This window comes from Leiobunum rupestre, chromosome 9, assembly GCF_980474605.1.
Source record: "Leiobunum rupestre chromosome 9, qqLeiRupe1.1.hap1, whole genome shotgun sequence".
In the NCBI taxonomy this organism is placed as follows: Eukaryota; Metazoa; Arthropoda; class Arachnida; order Opiliones; family Sclerosomatidae; genus Leiobunum; species Leiobunum rupestre.
In genome coordinates this window covers 14,934,369-14,955,991 of record NC_143392.1, presented here as the reverse complement: position 1 = coordinate 14,955,991, position 21,623 = coordinate 14,934,369, and the positions used below count along the sequence as shown (strand labels likewise).

Below are 21,623 nucleotides of genomic sequence, written 5' to 3'. Positions count from 1 at the left end.
TTTTGCAGCGGTTTTGTTGGTAAATTCTCGACTCGCCGATAAATCATTCTCGTTACAGGGCAGAGACGTCTCGCAGGGAGCCGAATCTGGCCCGCTCGGAATTGCACATCAAATGGACGACAAAGGAAGACGCCGGCGTTTACACCTGCGAGGCCAAGAACGGATACGGCAAAGACGAGTGCCAAGTCAAACTGTTAGTTCAAGGTAAGAAACGTTTCGATCACTTTATTTACGCCCAAAAACCCTTTCCTCCGTCTCTCTCAAAACCCGTATTCGAACCACGAGGCGAAGGAATCAAATAACATCGGAACGGAAAACCGTCTGGTGGCTTGCTTTCCCTAGAGCATTGGTGTATTGAAAGTGGAACACTTCTACAGGCGTTAGTAGGTCACAATTAGACCAATGTATCGAGAAATATTTGAAATATACGAGACCTAAAAATATAAGAAAGAAACGGTAATGATTCTTCAAAAACCAATTTATATAGTGTTGTTCTTTTTCCTGAAAAATAAAATGCCGAAAAATTTCCAGAAAATTTTTCCGGGAACTTTTCCGCAAATCGGAAAAATAAAAAATTTAAACAAATTACTTTTTAAGGGTTTTTAATTTTTTTAAACTTTTTATCGATATAAAATGTCTAATAACAGTAAACATACTACAATACATTAATATAGTTACATTGTTAATCAGTTTAAAGCTAGTTTAGAGGTTTATTTTTACTTTTAGATTAAAAAAATAAGGCGGAAATTAATTAAATTTGCAAACAATATCAGACTAATTATTGAATGAAAACTTTTTTTTTATTTTTTTCGGAAAAATACGGAAAGTTTATATGAATAAGAAATATCTACTTTCTTGAAAAATAAACGGGCAACGGAATTTAAAATGGCCGTGATGAAGTTTCTTTAAGCGATAAGTGGATAAGAATGTAACGCGAATTTTATAAGAGGGGGGCTTTTCGTAAATTTCAAAATGACTCGTATTTTATTTCGAGCCACGTATTTGAGCATTTTTTGGGTGAGGGCAGATGCACTTAGTCACTCTGACTCTTCGGGCGCTGCCACCCACGCTTTGTCTGATGATCTTTCCTCTCGTCCGTAGACTGTTTGGTCTGGCCAACTAGCGAAAGTAGAAGAATACCCATTTGGTTTTTCCGTCCCGCTGTTATTGCTGCCCCCGCATTCTCCGCTTCCCACCCCAGCCCCTCCGCCGTTACCCTCCGCCGTTCCCCTCCGGCGTTCCCCAAACGGATGGAATAATAACAGCTTTCTCAGTTTCTGTCAGAGGTGCCTAGTCCGCCGTCAAACATCACTGTCGTCAACGTGACTGGGAGAGCGGCTTTGCTGACCTGGAGCGAACCTTTCAACGGGAACAGCCCCGTCCAAGGATACGCCCTCGACTACAGGGAAGCCGTCTCCACTAACGGTAAGATAACTCTTCACCGCAACCTATACGTTCTACTGGTTTTGTTCTCTACGGATGGGTCGCTGTCGCGTCGACCTCTCCCTTCGTACCTTCCCGCGGACTGGCCAACTTTCATATTCAAAGAGGACTACCTAAAAGTGAGATACTGTTATAGACAACCCTCGCGGGAATTGAGCGACCGAATCGTACCCTTACTGCCGTCTATCTCTACAACCTTTCGCATTAGGTGTTTTTTTTTCGTTGTCCGAGGACAAAAAGTGTTAACTTTTTACCCTTAAACGTTTTATTCGCCTGTTCTCGGGGTAAGATTTACCCTGTCCCGAATTTTGTTCGCTTGTTCCAGAGCTCTAAGGTTACACTTTTTACTCCTCCTCGAAAGGTGGTGTAGAGAGAGTAATCAAGCTTTGTCGTCTGCTTAAACGAAAACATGACTCGTTTAGGCCTCTTCACATGAGGCAAGTTTTTTGTAAATAACCTTAACCTTTAACTACTCCCTTCTTACTCCAACTCGTTTTTTTCGTCAAGACAGAATTGAAGTAAAATGACGTCGTATGGCTACACTTTTTAACCTGCTCAAAAAACCCAGAACAGGCGAAAAAAAAACCACCTAGTGTGTCGAGCCCTCCTGTCACTGCGGTTTGGAGTTTGCTGACGCGGATCACTATCTTAAGGAGTGTCCTCTCACTGACGACGTGAGAGCTACCGTACTCACATCTTAGGCCCCCAAGGGGCTGTGGTTCTGACAACCACAAATTTTAAGCATTTTCGTTCTCTGATGAGACGAGTAATTTGCAACTTTGAGGATATCATCTCTACCCACGCTGCTGCAATTGATATCTCCTCGAACTCTCTTAACTCCAGTACTAGCGATGCTACTGACAAGGAGACTACCCGAGGTGGTTATCACCGATTTTGTTGAAACTCGGGGGTTAAGTAGACCTTATGGTAGTATGAAAATTGCCAAAGGGAAAAGTTGCAATGGGCTTTAGTTTTCCCATGGCAACCGAAAATGTTTTTGATCTCCCAAAACAAAAAAATCTCTATTTAAAAAAGCATGGGATTTTCTCGGTTTCACAGGGTACTTACACACTTAAAAAATTTGAAAAAATTAATTTTCAAAACATACCCAAAAAGATGAATTTGACCTATTTTGGGTCAAATTGATCAATGATTTTCGGTAAAATTGATCAATTTTGGTTAAATTTTAATACAATTTGGTAAACTAGAAAATCCCATGCTTTTTTAAATGGAGAGGACAAAAACATTTTCGGTTGCCATGGGAAAACTAAAGCCCATTGCAACTTTTCCCTTTGGCAATTTTCATACTACCATAAGGTCTACCTAACCCCCGAGTTTCAACAAAATCGGTGATAACCATCTCGGGTAGTCTCCTTGTGAGTAACTTTTCTCGCTCGCCACTTCATCCTATTATGGTGTGATTTTTCGCACCTCTTTTATTCCCGTTCCGATTTATACTGAACTACACCGACATTTTACTCTTCCATAAAAACTTGTCTAGGTTAACGGTAATAGTTAGTGTAGGGAACTGTTGGCTCGATCTCGTGTCAGGGTTTGCCACCAGCCTCCTACGCATTGTAACCCGGCCACCTGAATTAAGGGCTTCAAAAGTCGCATGATGACTTAGGCCAAGGTGGTGCCTTGGGTATTAGCCTAGCCTAGCTGATTATTATTATTATTATTATAATAGATAAGGACTACTTTCCATCCAGTCACTTGTGCCCCTGTATTATGAGCTATTTTCTTGCTCGTGGAGCAGTAGGTTACAAATAACATACAAACCTTATGAAGAAATCCTAAATGGATACGATTCGAAGTTGCAATTCCACGCCGAATCCTAACGGTTGATAAGGAAATAAAACCCTTCACTGGTAATTCGCGCCTTTTGAAACGCGCTCTCAACAGGGACGATATAGTCTCTCTCTCCCAGAGGACCGCGCCGATCAATGGCAATCATAAAACGATCAATAATTCATTTCTATAAATCAAAAGATGAGAGAGCGAGATTACGGGGGGATGGAAAAAAGGGAAATAAAAATGGTAAAATATCTTCTCCACGTACTATACCTGTTTTTCTATCATCAACCTCGATCCATTATGAACCGTATAAAGAATGCAGCGAATATAAAAGACTTCGAAAAGATTTAAAAATGGCTTATAGCACAAGCGTTAAGGTCAAAGTTTAAAGTTTTTATCCATCTATTATACAGTGTGTTTCAAAAGGTTAGGCATACATTTTAAGGAGTTGTAGAGTATGAGTTGAGAAGTATGCCTGTTTTTACACATTTTCCTACGATGAGTTAAAAGAGCGCCAGAGAGCTTCCAAGTGTGGCCTACTAGCCCCTGGAAGTAGGCTGCAACCAGCGAAAAACCAAGCAGCAGGGGCTTTAAATACTGTTTAAGTCTACTTTTTTTACGCTGGTTACCTCGATTTGTTTACAAAGTCCTTTTTTTACCCATCACACGAACCCAAACCTTAATGTTCCCATTAAATACTGTTTAAGTTAACTTTTTTACGTTCGTTACTTCGTTTTGTTTACCCTTTTTACCTAGCACACGAACCCAAACCTTATTGTTCGCATTTCCCTGCTGCTTGGTTATGCGCTTGTTGCAGCCTACTACCAGGGGCTAGTAAGCCATACTTTGAAGCTCTCTAGAGGTCGGGGATGGTTATTCAATAGATAAAGCTCTCAAACTTATTCGTAAAACGTTTTGATCAAGTAATTTATATTTCTGTATTTAAATCCATTCTAAAAGTAAAAAACATCTGAAAAATATAAGTATAAATATACCAGCTAGGCTAATACCCAAGGCAACACCTTAAAAATAGTTTTTTTTTCGGGGAAAAAATGTAAACAAAGAAATATACCGGTTAATATTTCGGAAAATGATTAAAAAACATGTATTATTCGGAAAATTTCAGCTTTTTATCGAAAAAAACGTCGTTTTTCCGATTAATTTTACAAATTTATCAAAAAATTAATCGGAAAAACGACGTTTTTTTCGATAAAAAGCTGAAATTTTCCGAATAATACATGTTTTTTAATCATTTTGCGAAATATTAACCGGTAAATGTCTTTGTTTACATTTTTTCCCGAAAAAAATCAATTTAAACGTGGATAATGATTAACCGTCCCCGACCTCTAAAGCTCTCTGGCGCTCTTTTAACTCATCGTAGGAAAATGGGGAAAAAACAGGCATACTTCTCAACTCACCCCCTACAACTCCTTCAATTTTTTGCAGAACCTTTTGAAACACCCTGTATACTACATATATTTGATACGACGAGCCAAGTCACTTGATAGTTTATGATGCCCTGAAGGAAATAAGAAGAATTTTTAACGTAAAGTACATTTTTCTTAGACAAACCCGAAATGCTTCTAGACTATCTCTACTTGGATCTATACATGATTTAGAAGAACCAGATATCTTCACCTTAAGTCTTTATATTCTTCCTATAAATCCCGAACAACATTTTAATATATTTATTTGAGACCTCGTGACCTTTTGTCCTTAGAACATTTCAACCCCTGGAAGACGAATGAATAAACAACTCCAAGTATTATTTTGAAATTCAATAAAACCTCGCCTACCTACTATACTTAGATCAATTAAAATCACGTTTAAAGAGCACCGTATTTACCAATAAAACTTTACACAGGTCCAGTTCAAACAGTGAACGTCAGCATCGAAGAAACGGTGCGCAACTATTTACTTTCAAATCTGGCTGCGGCGACTCGCTACAACTTGTGCGTGAAAGCTCTGAACGGCGTTGGCTGGAGCGAAGCCAGCGAATGGTTTACGTTCTTCACCGACGAAGAAGGTAAGAAAAAAGAAGCACGCACTCTACCATCGCGACACAATAGTTCCTCCACGCGAAACCCTCTCGCAAACATCACACACGGAAAAGTTAAACAAAGGCCTAGCTTCCAGTCCCAGCTAAATCGATTTTCCAATTTCCTCGCGATACAGCCCGAACTCAAACTCTTCGTATAGAACTCCCATTCTTTTCTATCTAATGCATCTCTCAAAGGAAAAGAGCCGCGTTCATGCAAATTACCCGAGCAGGCAATCAAAAATGTCTCCTTTTTCTCTTCCTTTTACATCTTTCTCTCCGTGTCTCTTTCGATTCACTCGCATCTTGTTCTTTCGGTCTATCCTCCCGACTCACTCGCAGCGCCTAGCTCATCACCTACCAACGTTAGCAGCAGAGCCACGGGTCCCAATTCGGTCAAAGTTTCTTGGTCGGTAAGTATCAAAATATGTTACGAAAAAATACTTTTTCACCGAACGGATGGGGGAAAAACGGAAAAAGCCCAAAAAATAAAAAAGGGGAAAAAATAAAATTTTTAATGGAGTGTAGAGCCGGAAAAATCTATTTTTCTTCGTAAGAAACAGATGGATGAATCCGAGAAGGTTTGGGGTGGGAGGGGGGTGCAACAATGAAACGCGTAGCCGGATGAGGGCTGGTATAGGCCGGTAAAGGGGGATTTTCCAAAGCGCGCATAAATTTTCATTAGTGAGGAAACGAAGAGAGAAAAATCTCCATTTAGATGGAAAAAAACCCCAATTCTCCCGATTCGACGAGATTCGGTTACCGACGAATCAGACGCGAGACTATACAACGTAGATTTGACCAATGTCTCGCCTTCCGTAACAGCGTCACGTCAGCGTCTTAGTGAAAAGGAAAATGGACTATAATTCGAATCGCGTGAAAGTAATCCTAGACTCAAATTAATGTCGCCTTATTACTTTTATCCACGATATTTCTTTGCGGACTGAATTTTCTTCGTCGAGAGAGTGAGATAGAGCCAACCGGTAATGGACTTTTTATCGCGCGATACCTTAACCGGATGCTCTATTTTGCGAGCTGACTTTTCCTAATGACGCTCCTCATTTTTCTACTATTTCAAGTCACTCCGCTATTAGGACAGTTTCTAGATAGCGGCTGGTTTAATAGGGGGGGTCCTCGGGTCTCCGCAACGTATCCGCCCAGCGCTCGATTCTCGCTTTAGGACCGGGGTGGTCGCGGGTCTTTAATCTAAGCGAGCTAGGAAGGCGATTTAAATGGGTTTTGCCTTGAAACGAGTCGCATTTTCAGGCTCCGGGTAAGGACACTTGGAACGGAATGTTACTGGGTTTCAATTTGGCTTACCGGCCGGCTGGCAGCGACGACCCTCTGTCCCAGAAATCGGTGGACTTTAAAACGGCGGAGGACAAGTACGAGACGCACCTGACTAATTTGAAACGCGCCACCACTTACGCCGTCAGCATCGCCGCTTACAATAAACGCGGCGTAGGACCACCATCCGACGATATCAACGTACGCACATTAGACGACGGTAAGGACCCAATTTCTACAACCACTTTACACCAAATGTGGTTAGGCGAGATTACACTGTCTTAATACGCAGTCGTATTTTTCGCAAATTATCTATATACACTCATTACACATTTATAAAATAAACTTAGAGACAAGATACTTCATGATTTTAAAATATATGATTAGTCATGTAGTATCTTGTCTCTTAAATTAGTTTATTTTGTAATTCTGTTTTAACCAAGACTTTTAATAATTTTAAAATATATGATTATTACACATTTAGTACACGTGTGACTAGTTGGGGACAATAGTCTGGGAAATAGTGGGAAATTTCAGCCTGGACAAAAGTTAATTTAGTGGCCAATCTGAGAAAAAGTGGTCAATATGAGCAAAAATGGCCAATAAATATTTTTCCCACAGAAAATTATAAAATAATAATAAAAAATATTTTACACAGAAATTTCAGATTAAGGCGACTTAAGGTGAATATATATGCGTAGTAATGTTCAGATTCTGATTAAAAGTAGAATAATCTATTAAATTTTTCGAATAATTAATTCTAACATTGTAAGTTCAGTGTAAACTAAGACATTTTTACAATAAACTTCTGAAATATTTAATTACAATTACTTTTTTATGGTTTAAAATGCAATTTTACTATATTATCCACTATTTGCCATTTTTAGCCAATTTTCCACTATTTTCCACTTTTAACCAATTTTACACTATTTGCCACTGGCCTGGACTTTTCTCCAAAAAGGTGACCTTTTAGGAACACTGTCATTAGTAAAAATTGGGTTAAGAATACACATACAATTCAGTCTAAAATTTTAGCTACGGTTTATCCAAATAAATGGAAATTTATTTGGACAATTCATAATGGTAAGTTCAACACAAAGCGTACTAAGTCTCAAGATCTGAAAAAAATTAGAAAATATTTATCCTAGTTACTGATCTAAAAGTTTATTAAATATTTATCCCAGTTACAGATTTAAAAGTTTAGTAAATATTTATCCCAGTTACAGATCGTAAAGTTTAAAAAATATTTTCCTATTATAGATATTAAAGTTTAGAAAATCTTTTCCTATTAAAGATCTTAAAGTTTAGAGAAAATCTTCCTAATGTTTAGAAAACATTATCCTGTTACAGATCTCAGTAAACATTTTTGGCCCCCTATAACCTCTTAAGTTTAGTAAACATTTTCACCGTTACAGATTTTGAAGTTTAGTAAAAAAAAATTCCTTCTTTAGACTTTATATCTCTGAAGTCTGGTAAATATTTATCCCCATTACAAATCTTAAAGTTATAAATGATTTAAACCATATCAAAATAATTAATTCGGGCGATAAGCAATTCTCTCAATTAAGCGCGGGAATAAATTTGACACGAAACGCTTCACTTTCATCACGCTCCGCGTTGTGGGAGTAGGTTTTGTTGGGATGCAAATTAGCTTCGTTTAACTCGTACTCGGCCGGGTTTCCCTTAGTTAGCATTCATTAAGGCGAGCCTACTATTTACATTTTCGTCCGCAGTTCCTCCGAGCGCCCCCGTCATGGAGGTCGTTAGCCGAACGAGCGAGTCATTGGTTTTGGGCTGGGCCCAAAGAGCCACCTTCGGAAACCCGGTTAACGGTAAGTTATTTCTTTTTCGCGCCAGTCAAATTAACTTCATTAGAAGCCGGCGCTCTCCCGTTTCTTCTCGCAGAGTACATTCTTCATCACAAAAAGGACGGCGAACAATGGCGGCAGATTCCGATTTCGACGAGTGACAAGAAATACGTCGTCCAGAATCTCGAATGCGGCTCGTCCTACAAATTTTACATGACGGCGCACAACAGCGTTGGGAAAAGCGAACCCAGCGAAATTTTGCCCGCCAAGACGGAAGGAGCTGGTTAGTTTAATTTCATTTGCCTTCCATTTTTCCCCCAAACAAGATCCCAAGACTACTGACGTAGAAATAAGGCCTACCAAGGAATTTACATAGTTATTTCTCAAGGACGTGACTTGGTTTCCTAAGATTTCAGTCAAATAGCACCACCTTTCTTTCATTACGCGTCTAGAGGTACCTTACTAAAATGGTTTTTAACGAGCTCGTAAAAAAATGTACAAGTTACGTTCGGGGCAATTTTTTATTAAGAAATAAAAAAATGGCATCGTTGGCACGAAGGGCCAATAGGCGTCCTTAAAAATCTTTTCTTTTACGACGACGTCAAGTAAGACGTTATAAAAATCCAGGGAATATGGGGTTACGCGATGGGTTGAGGCTGCGGCTGAAATGGAGACGTTCGGTAGACAAACTTATCATCAGCCCGCGAAGAGCCTGACGACGATATGAAGCGTAAAGTGACAAGTTAATCTCAAGAACTGTCTTCCGTTCTCTCTTCTCTTTTTTCTTCGACCACCAACTACCACCACTCCTCTTCTTTGTCTCCCTCTTTTTGCGTCCCGAATCCTTGTCCGCCTTCTCCGCGGTGGGGCCGATGAATTTTTGAACAGCTCCCGTGTCGCCGACTCGCGATGAGCTGATCACTGTCAACCAGCGAGAGGCCATCCTCAATCTGCGTCAATGGAAAAGCGGTGGCTGTCCCATCCAATCATACACGGTCAAGATTAAGCACAAATCCCAATGGCCCTGGAAAACGCTGGCCAACAACTTGCCCGCTAATATGACGCAATACGTCCTGAAGAATCTCGTCTCCGGAACCGATTACGAAGTTCTGGTCACGGCGCACAGCTCAGCCGGATCCACCGAAGACACTTACGAATTCCGCACGTTGGATATGATTCCGACGCGATTACCAGGTACGCTATAAGAAGGTTATTTATTTTCAGCGCGATTACTGGTAAACTGTTTTGCATTATCCTTTAAGGCTGATTTTCTCCATTTTCTCGTTTTACTACCTTTTCCCCGTTTTTCTGGTGCACGGGAAAACGACTGTGCACATAGACAAAATTTGCGGAATTTTACCGACGCCAGCGCTGCCTGTAAACGAGAAAACGGAGAAAAAAATTTTGAAATATCTCTACTTTATTTTCCCGGTTTTAACCTCTCCGAGGGGACTTTGTACCCTAGGAGGGGTTATACAACCACCGTGTCTGTCTGTCTGTTAGACCTGCGAACGCGTTCGCATTTTCGGGGCAAAGGGTAATCACTGCGTACCCAGTTTCTTAGAATCAGGGAAAAGGTTTTTCCAAAAGCGCCCTCTTTTTGTCATTGGGTGGAGTTTAATTTTTTAATCGGCCGGGATTCGAACCCGAGCCCTCTTGCACGACAGGTGAGCGTTCTACCGCAGAACCACGGATACAGTTACGCTTCACTGAAAATTAAAAACTCTACCGAGGAGAGGTATATTTTGGCTTGCCCACTTGTTTTGAAGCACTTTGAGCTTGAACAATCAGTGAGCATTACGCGGTCACGTGGTAGAAGGAGCGATTTTGAAAGTCTTTAAAAGTAGGCTTACGAATTTTTGCGTCTATCACGTGACGGCATATCGCTCGCTGATTGGTTGAGCCCAGCTTGCCACCGTATTCTCGTTTACCGGCAGCGCGCGCCGTGGTAAAATCCGTCAAATTTGGTTCGTGTGTACAGTCGTTTTCTCGTCAGCTAGAACAACGAAAAAAGGTGGTAAAACGAGAAAATAGATAAAACTAGCTTTTATTCTTAAAAGTTTACGTATTTTGAATTCTATAGGCGTTTTTGGTTTAATATTAAGGTTTTAAGGCTCCTATAAAATGGTACTTCCAGATATAATACGCAATATAGCCCGACCACCTTGGAATAATAATATTAATTCACTCGGTCCCGGAGCCCTATGGTGCTACCTTAACCTAGCTGATTATTATTATTATAAGAAAACCAATGTCTTACAAATCGCGATATTAGGGAGAAATAGCCCGGCGTCAACTAATTATTTTAACTGCGGTCATAACAGAACTGAGAGAGTTTCGCGATCAAACATCCGAGGCAAAGCGTGATACGCGTAACATCGCCTCGCGTAGCAATATTAAACTAGTAACCCCAACTATTCCCATCGCAATTTAAGCGACGCGCTAGACGAGAGAACTGGCCAAATATTGCGATATACAAATTTAATAATCCATAAACTGGGCCTACGCGTTTAACGATCTCGCTGAAGGTACGAGAAACGGAGAGTCCCAGCCATCTTTTACGACCGCAAAAAGAACGGAAAAATTCCAAAATAATATTCCGACAAAATTCCGCAAAACCCACTATATTTTTGAAGATATCAACATCATCCTGAACCTGATGCCACGTTGAAGGCAGCCACACCACTGAGTTATAAAACCGCCGAAAAACGAGTTCCGCAGCGGGGACTAGGACGGACTGCGGAGGGATAATAAAGGGCCGTGATGGGGGAGATTAGTTCGAGGACAAAATATGCCTCCCATTCTCGACCGCGGCGCCTCCCGGTAACGGATGACCAAGCGTAATTACTAATATTGGGCGGGGGGTATCTCCGGGCCAACAGCACCCTCTTACGCCTGGTCGAATATCGCCGGGACCAAAATTTATCTCCTCCAGCCAACGCTAGACTAGGATTCTAAAACCCCGAGGTACGCGTTATCGAACCGGCCTTAGCCCGACTCGGCGCGCTCTCTGATAGGATCGCGCGCCGTCCACAGTAGCAAACTTCACCCCTTGGTTCACTTTTAACCGTACCGCCAACCCGGCTCGACTCCATTACCTTATATCGTATAGAAGCCGAGCTTTTCGAATACCGAAAACGAAGTTAGTTCTTGGAAGGGCGTCGGGGTTCGCGTGGAGAGAGGATTTGCGGTTTGGCGCGGTACGGACGGCGGAGGCTTACGTGTAATGAGCCGTGTAAAACCAAAGTAGTGGCCATCTTTAATATCCCCTTTTCCTTAAAACGAGGTAGCCTCGGGTGGGCGCGCGTATAAATATATTTGCCTCGTATACGCCGGATTGTTCCCCGGGAAGGCTTCGGGTCGATGGTATAGGGAGGCCGATATCTCCGTTATATGCAAACCAGAAATGAATGGCCTGGAAATAATAGCGAAAAATTTCGGTCATGATTGATCTGTTCCGGCCTTCCTTCGCTTCCAGGGGCGCCAGGAACCCCTCCGCTCCCAACCGGCGTCTCGATCCTTTCGGGCCCGCAATTCTCGCCTTTAATTTATACCGGGGACATATCTCATCGCAAATTAAAAGGAAGCGCCGATATCCCTTCTTCGATACGTGCAACGGTGACGCGGAATCGGCATCCGCCCCTAATTGACGGTCAATAGCCGCGTTCACACATACCCTCTGCAACGTTGCGAGTGCTCCCGCAACGTTTGTATCCCGTCGTGTGAACAGTTACCGTTGCGCGTCCCAGCGTTTCAGATCGCTTCGGCTGAACAGCTTCAGCCACCTTCACACGTATACCCTCGGAAACGTTTTGCCTCGTTTCGATCTCGCTGCGACTCTTAGCGTTTGGAAATCTGTTTGTTCACACGTTTTGGGTTTTTTAAATTCGATTGTAACGTGTGGGACAATTCAGTCCTCTCGTCCATCTGATTAATCAGGGCGAGATATGTGTAATGGCCACGCCAACGGGGGGATACATGGGGACAGGGGTGGGGACACCCGTTGGGGGATTGGTGGTCGTCCTCACACGGCCATCCACAAACTCTGCCTCCAGGACGCTTGGGATTACATCAGTACGCCACTACTCCCGGCATTTCCAGCGAGTTTTGAAGAAAATTGGACATGCGTAGTATAGCCATATAATTAGGAGTTCGTCTGCTCACGCAATTGAGTGACGTTTCAAAACATTTAATTAAAAATGAATGCACCCAGAACAAATTTGTTGTATTTTTTAAAAAAGTTGCGAGACATGTTCTTCTAAATTTTTCGATTCGCGCCGGACTTTCCTGTCCTCGGGTAACTTTCCATGATCGGAAACAGGGGTATCCCTCACTTTCGCGGAAATACTACAACGCGATTTTGTTTTCTATACAATAGCTTAAGCCAAGGTTAGAAATCCTTTATGTTGTTTGAGAACTCGGGGACAGCTCTTATTTTTGGACGCTCGAGGAAATACCCGTTGGACCCCCACTGCGGTCCTAACCCATCCTTTCGTCTCTCTCGAGCTAGGAATTTTCAAATATAATCCTATTTTATATCCTTTCCGTTAATTTAAGTAGGCGACTCTAAAAGGTCGTTACACATCATCGAGTCGGATTTGCGAACCATGAGCCTTTTTTATTACAAAAATCGTCAATCGTGAATTTTTTTGCGTCTAATAAAGTTTTTATGCCTTTTTTAGAGGAATTTTTAGTCTATTTGTTTAAAAAATCCAACAAATTTCTTCCGGGTGCATTCATTTTTAATTAGAATGTTTTGAAACGTCACTTAAATTCGTGAGCAGACGAACTTCTAATTATGTGGCTATACTACGCGTGCTTAATTTTCAGATTTCCAAACGCTACGATCCGCAGCGAGATCGAAACGAGGCTAAACGTTTTCGTGGGTACGTGTGAACGTGGCTACTCTCCCTTCGAGCCACCCGCGATTTTAATCCGTCCGTTTGGCTCCCTTCGATGAGCTCCCAGGAAAGTCGCGGTTCCGGGAGTCCGTATTAAGTTTATATATCCGACGCTTTATAGATCTCGCTGGAGAGACAAATTTTCCATCTCTCCAGGATTGGGAGGCGAGCCTCAGCTGTAATCAAGTTACGCAGGAAGCGAGTTTACCAGCCCGTTGCAAATGGATTAAATCAATCAAGAGCGGAGATACCTCGCGCGCCGGTGGCTCTTCCTCGATCGATTTATACTCCGATACGCTCGAAATGTAACTTAATTTTATCAAAGTCAATTCCTTTTTGATGCCTGCCAAGATAATTAACGGATGCCACAAATTGACTAGTTTTCTAGATAGATAAAGTACACGGCCCAGTTTTACTTACGTTGCTGCAATAACATAAACGTACACCTGGCTGTTTATATTCCGTCAGGAACGAAAACGCAATTTGCGTTGCCAGGTGGTTATGAAATTATACAGGGTTATGCAAAAATTTTAAGATGTTGTAGGGGGTGAGTTGAGAAGTATCCCGGTTTTTCACCATTTTCCTACGATGAGTGAAAAGAGCGCCAGAGAGCTTCAAAGTGTGGCCTACTAGCCCCTGGAAGTAGGCTGCAACCAGCCCAAAACCAAGCTGCTGGGACTTTAAATACTGTTTAAGTTTACTTTTTTTACGCTGGTTACCTCGATTTGTTTACAAAGTCCATTTTACCTTTCCGAGGGGACTATGTCCCCTAGGAGGAGTTTTACAATCACCGTTTGTCTGTCTGTCGGTGCGTGTGTGGGTCAGCCTGTCTGTCTGGGCTGCGAATGTGTACGCATATTTGGGCAAAGTGTAATCACTGCGTTCGCAGTTTCTTGGAATTAGGGAAAAGCTTTTTCCAAAAGAGCCATCTTTTTGTCATTGGGAGTAGTATAAATATTTTTATTATCGGGCGGGATTCGAACTCGAGCCCCCCTTCTGCACGACAGGTAAGCGTTCTATCACAGAACCACGGATTCATGTTACGCTTCACTGGAAATTAGAAACTATTCCAAGGGGCGAGGAGTGGTATATTTAGGCTTGCCAACTTGTTTACCAATCCCACGAACCCAAACCTTAATGTTCGCATTTCATTGCTGCTTGGTTTTGCGCTTATTGCAGCCTACTTCCAGGGGCTAGTAGGCCACATTTTGAAGCTCTCTGGCGCTCTTTTAACTCATCGTAGGAAAAAGGGAAGACAACAGGCATACTTCTCAACTCACCCCCTACAACTCCTTTAAGTTTATGTATAACCTTTTGAAACACCCTGTATATTACAAACACTTATAAGAGTTAAGAATGGCGTATACAAAATATTGTTTCGAAATTTCATCCAGCAAAGTGCTTCGATATTCAGCGCGATTAATATTATTGTTTATTTGATAGCAATTTTGATAAACATAAACATATTTTTGGAAACAGGTACAGCATCAGTGGCGGACTCGGAATCGAAGCAGGCAGGTTTCACCACAGACATAGAGATCATCCTCCCGGTCATCGTGTCCGGCATCGTGGTCCTGGTAGTACTGACCGTCGGCTGCGTTTTATGTTCCAGAGAGAGGCAGTGTTTCCGGCCCAACCGCGAAGGTAAGCCGTCACGTCCAACCAAAAACCATTATATCCATTGCACGGATTCTAAATAGAAAGGCATGCTATTCACGATCGGTAGATCTAGAGCTCTCCTAATTTTATCAAAACCTTTTATTCATTCTTAATGGATCCTCTCTCGCACTCCCCGATGGACCCTTTCGCCCACACTATTTAGGGCGAATTAGGTTTCCTTTAAACGACACTCTCTTCACTCTGGCCCTCTTTTTAGATTGTAAATATCAAATTAACGAGAGCGCTTGAATTCGACGCACGTCTGGCCGCCGAGTTTGTATTTCGGCGAACTAAGAAGGCCGCGATTATATTCGCGGAAAGAGAGATAGAGGAGAGTGATTTGCATTCCTCCAATTGCTCTCTTCCATTTCGCGGTGAGAACAAACTATAAGAAGACCCGTCCGAAGAAAAAACCTCCCAACCTAACAAAAAAGGGAAAGCTAACGGCCGCTGAGTTACGTTTAAGCAAAGTTTATTTTAGCCACTCTTTTATTTTATTTTTTTCCTAACGCCTTTAAAGTTTCTCCATAAGGTGAAATACTACAATCGTGGCAGTTGCCGTAGTACGTTTAAGCTTCAGATATTGGTTGCCTACTTTATTATAAAGGACAGGGCACGCTTCTCGACAAGAGGAGTACATTGTAATGACGCGAAGATTTATTCCTAATAAAGGGTTTTCAAAATGCTATGCTTAATCTTTTCCAATGAGACAAAACAACAAATTAAAACCATTTAAATTTCCTAACCTTTCATTTTCTTAAATTCTGGGAATTAAAATTTTCCACAGAAGCTAATTAAAGTAAGCATATTTTCTTGCTAGTTTGAAACTTTGCGGCTTCTTAGATAACGAGGTCGAACCAAAATCCCAGAAATTAATTGAAGGAAGCACTGGCCTTTGCAATAAAATAGAGTTGTTAATTTTCTGGAAAAATGAAATTCGGAAAAATTAAAAATTTTAACATAAATTACTTTTTAAGGGATTTAATGTTTTTCTAATAAAACTAATCTAGAGGTTTAGTTTTACTTTTAGATTAGAAAAAATGAAGTGAAAATGCCGCTTTATTTAAATTTGCAAACAATATTAGATTAATCATGGAATGAAAACTTTTTTTTATTATTTTTATGGAAAAATTCGGAATATTTTCCGGAAAAAAGGTCTCGGTCATTTTCCGGAATATTTTCCAACCTACACTCTTAAAAATAAAGGCGTTATAAAGGTGTTTAAAGGTGTTATAATGGTTTGAAAGGGGTGTGAAAATGGTGTATAGCCTCTTTTTAAGGAATGAAAAAAAGTCTCCAAAGGGTGTTATAAAGGAGTGCGATAGGTTTAAACACCATTATTACACCTTTGTGGGAGTTACACTACACCCTTTAGGGCAAAAGTAAGGTGTTAAAAGAGAATATAATAAAGATGTTTTATCTTACAAAAAAGGTGTTTGGGGACACCTTTAAAAGCGCCCTTGTAAAGGATTACCTCTACACCCTATACAACGAATATCGAAACATAAATGGTATTAAAAGCACCTTTTAGGAAGGGGTAGTTACTCTTTTTATACCGTTAAAAACACCCTTTTGAACATCGAAGTGACACCCATAAATGATTAGATTACACCGTTTATGTCTTAATTAACACCTTTTAAGATCTGAATTAACACCTCTCGATATCCCAATTAACACCGATTTGCCAAAGTGTTAATACGCCTTTTTAAGAGTTAAATCACACCTTTAAGAGTGTAAATAAGCCCTTTTTTTAGAGTAAAATCACACGTTTAAAAGTGTTAATACGCCTTTTTTAAGAATTAAATAGCACCTTTTGAGGTGTTAATAGACCCTTTTGTTAGAGTTAAATAACACCTTTTAAAGTGTTAATACGCCCTTTTCAAGAGTTAAATAGCATCTTTAAAGGTTTTAATAGGCCCTTTTGTTAGAATTAAATAACACCTTTGAAAGTGTTAATACGCCCTTTTTAAGAGTTAAATAGCATCTTAAAAGGCGTTAATAGGCCCTTTTGTTAGAATTAAATAACACCTTTGAAAGTGTTAATACGCCCATTTGTAGAGTTAAATCACACATTTCATACTACACGTTTAAGCACATCGTTAACTAGGGATTTTTCATATTTATTTATTAACTAAAACATGATGTAATTGTTACCATTTTACACGGTTAGGTGTAGTTAATCAGAATAAGGGGTTTTCTAGAAAGATAACGTTTCTGTCAAAAATGGATTAAATGACAATCAAAAATCGAATAATTGCACATATCTAGCTTTATAATGTGCATATTCATTAACGCATAACGTGCCAAAATATTTAATTGGGTGTTTAAAATATATGTATTTTATTTAAATATATATATTTTGTAAATATTTGTGAATAATTATCTGTTTTTAAATGTTATTGGAATTTCAATTTATTTATTGTTTAATTTGCTTATTGGTATAAGCAAGAAGTGTTAAAATTTCATTAAAATGCGAATTAAAGAAGAAATAATGACCATTAAATATCGTGTTTTTGATTGATAGTGACCCCTATTATCACGTTAAGTCGAAAGTTTCTGTCCAACCTGGGCTTTAGTGTCAATTTTTGAGTTCTTGTTTTGTAAATCTACAACGCCAATGAAATGATCCACAACCCCAAATTTCCCCATTGCGCAAAGCGTATCAAAATCCGTTAATTCTATATAACAGAGCTGGTCCGAGATGATCAGAATTACGCCTCAAGTAATATCTTCATCGAGGGTGATTAGTTAAATAAAATACGATAAAGATATTTTTTCGTGCTTAAGCTATCAATAAGTTTTTTATACATATTTTATCTCTCCGTCATTCGGTTTTTTAACAGATATAAGAATACTTTTTTTACACGTTTGGTTTTCGGTATAAAGCACCCTGGCATTATTGTTCTTTGTCGCAGTGTTTTTTTACGTATTAGGTGTAGCCGGTTCGTTGAAGTATTGCTTTAGTAATACTGAAATTTTTAAAAATTGTCTCGATCACGGCAAGTGCTGTAAACTTTAACAACTTTTTCGAATTAGTTTAATTGAGACCATGTGAAATGAAAAATTATATATTAATTTTAAAATAAATAACAATTTGTATTCAACTACACTAGTTTTTTGTGTTTTCACTGTTTCTATTGGTAAAATAGTATTTATTAGAAACACAATTTCTTTAACAATCTTTCAAGGGTGTTTTTAAAACCAATAAAAGGTGTTATTGAACACTTTAATATGGCATACTAAAACCCTTACAATTGTTAGTGAGCTATTAGGTGCAATGTACATTTTAAAAGGTCATTTAAACAGATTTATAGGTTAATTTAATTAATAAAGGTGTGATTTTACTCTGTAAGGGGCATATTTACACCTTTAAAACAGTGATTTTACTCCTTAAATGGGCATATTTATAAATCTAAAGGTGTGACTAAAGTCTTACCAGGTGCAACTAAACTGTTTTAAAGTGTGCATTTACACCATTGAAAGTGTGATTGTACACTTTAAAATGACGTATTTAAACCTCTAAAGGTGAGACGTTACTCTTACCAGGTGCAATTTACACCTTTAAAAGTGTAAATTTATTATTTAAAGGTGTTCTATAACTCTTTAAAAGGGTTTTGAACTCCTTCACGGGTTTGATTTTACTCTTTAATAGGCGTACTGCCACCTTTAAAAGCATGATTTAATGGTCAAAGGTGCAAAATGACTCTTTAAAGGTGTATTTTCGTATCCCGAAAGGGTGTACATTAAGTATTTGGAAGGTGTCATATTTGTGGCGAAGGAAAAGGTGTTATGAAGCACCCGTATTTTTAAGAGTGTACAACACTACAATAAAGTTGGCACGATTTAACACAATTCATACGACGAGAAAAGTGCACGTTTTGTTACCATTGGTGCAACCTCTAATTTGGACTCAGGCAGCTTGTCTTAATTACCATCGGCGTGGAAAACTCCCCGCTTTTAAAATTCCCGGCGCGATTTTGGGGAAAGAACTTTTGGTGCCATTTCCATCCAGTAAATGATAGGAGCTAAGGAAGCGGTTTAAGCCGAGGTAAAAGGGGCCTAGAAGAATAAATATATTTTTAAAGGTCGGAGCCGGGGTTCTTACGCTCCTAGACTTATTAAATAAACATGTAAATGGCTTCGTCTTGCTTCTCGGCGCCCCGCTCCCGAGAATGTATGAAATTTAATACTCAAAAACGAAAAGTCGTTATTTAAAGCAGCGGGGGAAAACCGTAGAAATGAATTTCGTTCCACTTGCCGGGTATTATTTATGCCCCAGAGCCGGATTCGCTTTGAATACGAATTACGCTGTAAAGATAGGCTCTCCGGCACAACAACATCACGTTAATCTTCTACAAGACCATCATCCCGAACTCCCCTCGTATCATATTTAAACAGTAAAGAAACGGGATCGGAATCCCTAATGGATTTTTATAGCTATGCGGATATCGGAGACTAGTACGGAATAGACTTGGTTAAGCCAGAAGTATGTAATAACCATTTAGCCTAATACCTAAGGCACCATCATTAAGGTTTGTCCACCAAGGCTCAAGTCATCGAGTGAATTTTAACGGCAATAATTCAGATGGTCGGGCTATACTGCGTAGGTGGAACGGTGGCAAGCCCTTAATGCCACGTAGAACAACAGCTTCTTATAATTTACAATTAGAGTTGTTAATTTTCTGGAAAAAAAATTCTGAAAAATTTCTAGAAAATTTTCCGCAAATTAGAAAAATAAAAAATTGAAACATAAATTACTTTTTAAGGGTTTTATGATAAAACTAATCTAGAGGTTTAGTTTTACTTTTAGAATCGAAAAAAGGAGGCGAAAATGCCACTTTATTTTAATTTGGAAATAATAAATATTAGACTAATCATGGAATTAAAACTTTTCCGGAAAAAAGGCCTCGGTCATTTTCCAGAAAAGTTTGCGACTTACAACTCTACTAACAATTACCGTCAACAAGTTTTTATGGCAAGGGAAACCAAAGAACTTGGTGGAAGGAGTAGTTCCAAGCTTTCACCCAAGTGAACCTGGTTTATCTTGCTAAGAGGCGAAATTGCTAACCACTCCATCTAAACTTGTTGAGGTTAACGGTAATAGTAAGTGTATGGAACTGTTGGCTAGCGTGGCGTGAAAGGCTTGCCGCCACCATCCTACGTATTGTAATCCGGCCACCTGAATTAAAGGCATTCAAAGTCGCTTGACGACTTGGTGCCTTTGGTATTAGCCTAGCTGATTGAAACATCTACCTTTGTAGGCTCCCTTTTGATAGAAAAATAGTGTGGTTCTCAAGATATTCTATACAACACTCTTAAATAAAAGGTTTATTTCCAAAGCTTTAAAGGGTTTTCTTGTTTCATTTTAACACCTTAACAGGTTTATAAAGGAGGTTATTCTACACCTTAAATCGCATTTTTCCTTTTAAGATGTTTATTTACATTGTTTGGGGTGCTTTTGTCCTCCGTTTTTTTCCCTTTATTACACCGTTTGAGGTATAAAACTACCCTTTTCAGCGTTCTTACCTACTCCCTTTAGGGTAAAAGAGTACTCTTTTAAGGGTTCTAAACGATTCTCTTCAGGGTTCTAAAGGATTCTCTTCAGGGTGTTACCCTACTCCCTTAAGGATTCTACAATACTCCCTTTAAAGTGTTAAACTACTACTATCAAGGCACTAAACTACGGCCTTAAGGGTTCTACAATACTCCCTTTAAAGTGTTAAACTACTCCCTTTAGGATACTAAACTACTGCCTTAAGGGAGCTACACCTTAACGGGTGTAATATCACTATATTTAAGGTGTAATATAACACCCTTTATACACCTTTTCCAGTTTTAAAATTGGGGCAAGAAAAACCCTTAAGGGTGTATATATTAACCCTAAATAGCGTTTTTATATATTTTAGACCCTTAATATACCATAAAAAAAACCTTTTTTTAAAGAGTGTAACTTTCCAAATCAATTTAATGGGGTGGTTTTACTTTTTACTTCGTAATTCACACTAATAAAAGTGGTAAATGTTGAGCCCTACTGCGGTGTTCACATCCAGGAGAGGGCAGTGCATTGAAAAGTGCATGATGCCTTCGATATATTGCAATACTTATGGTTCAACTAACTTTAACAAAAACTAAAAGCAAATCTATTTAAAACGACGGTATCAATAAAAGATGCAGTAGCTTTTCGCTGAAAGATCAAAGCCTTTTTGAAAGGGAAAGGGCTATAATAAGATTATAATGTTTGAAGGTGATCCTAATAGCCACGGTCCGCAGAACTAACTAAACACGACTCCTATTGAAAACCGTGCTTTAGAGCTACGCGTTTATTTGCGTCCGACGTACCGCAAAATCTCAAATGCGAAGTTTCAATCAAACATCGACATGTGCAGACGTCTATTTACATAAAGAAAATATGGCGAATTAAGTGTGGTATAAAATCTAATCAGATACGAAAATCAAGCGAAGCAAATATTTATCAAAGCATTCGGTAAAGGTTTAATTTTTCATACTCCCAAGACTAAGTTCTCTATTTAAATGTCTAAAGCTAATGTAGTAGCATAAGTATATGATGAACTCTAACGAGTGAAGTGTACATTTACGACGGTAAGGTTTTCTTATGATAGAAGTGTACATTTACGACGGTAAGGTTTTCTTATGATAGAAGAATCCATCTATATACGACGTAAAAGTTTT

At 39.5% G+C, this 21,623-nt stretch overlaps 1 protein-coding gene across 3 annotated transcripts in view; it reads left to right on the top strand.

The window, feature by feature from the left end:
• LOC149926635 (cell adhesion molecule Dscam1-like) overlaps positions 1–21,623 on the top strand; it is a 129,776-nt gene that overhangs the window by 17,531 nt on the left and 90,622 nt on the right. For all 3 annotated transcript variants that reach the window (XM_090159100.1, XM_090159099.1, XM_090159098.1), the window contains exons 8-16: positions 59–204; positions 1,285–1,425; positions 5,105–5,266; positions 5,621–5,691; positions 6,545–6,785; positions 8,299–8,397; positions 8,471–8,656; positions 9,262–9,567; positions 14,754–14,918. In XM_090159100.1, coding sequence (XP_090015226.1) covers positions 59–204; positions 1,285–1,425; positions 5,105–5,266; positions 5,621–5,691; positions 6,545–6,785; positions 8,299–8,397; positions 8,471–8,656; positions 9,262–9,567; positions 14,754–14,918 — 1,517 coding nt within the window. The remainder of the gene's footprint in view (positions 1–58; positions 205–1,284; positions 1,426–5,104; positions 5,267–5,620; positions 5,692–6,544; positions 6,786–8,298; positions 8,398–8,470; positions 8,657–9,261; positions 9,568–14,753; positions 14,919–21,623) is intronic.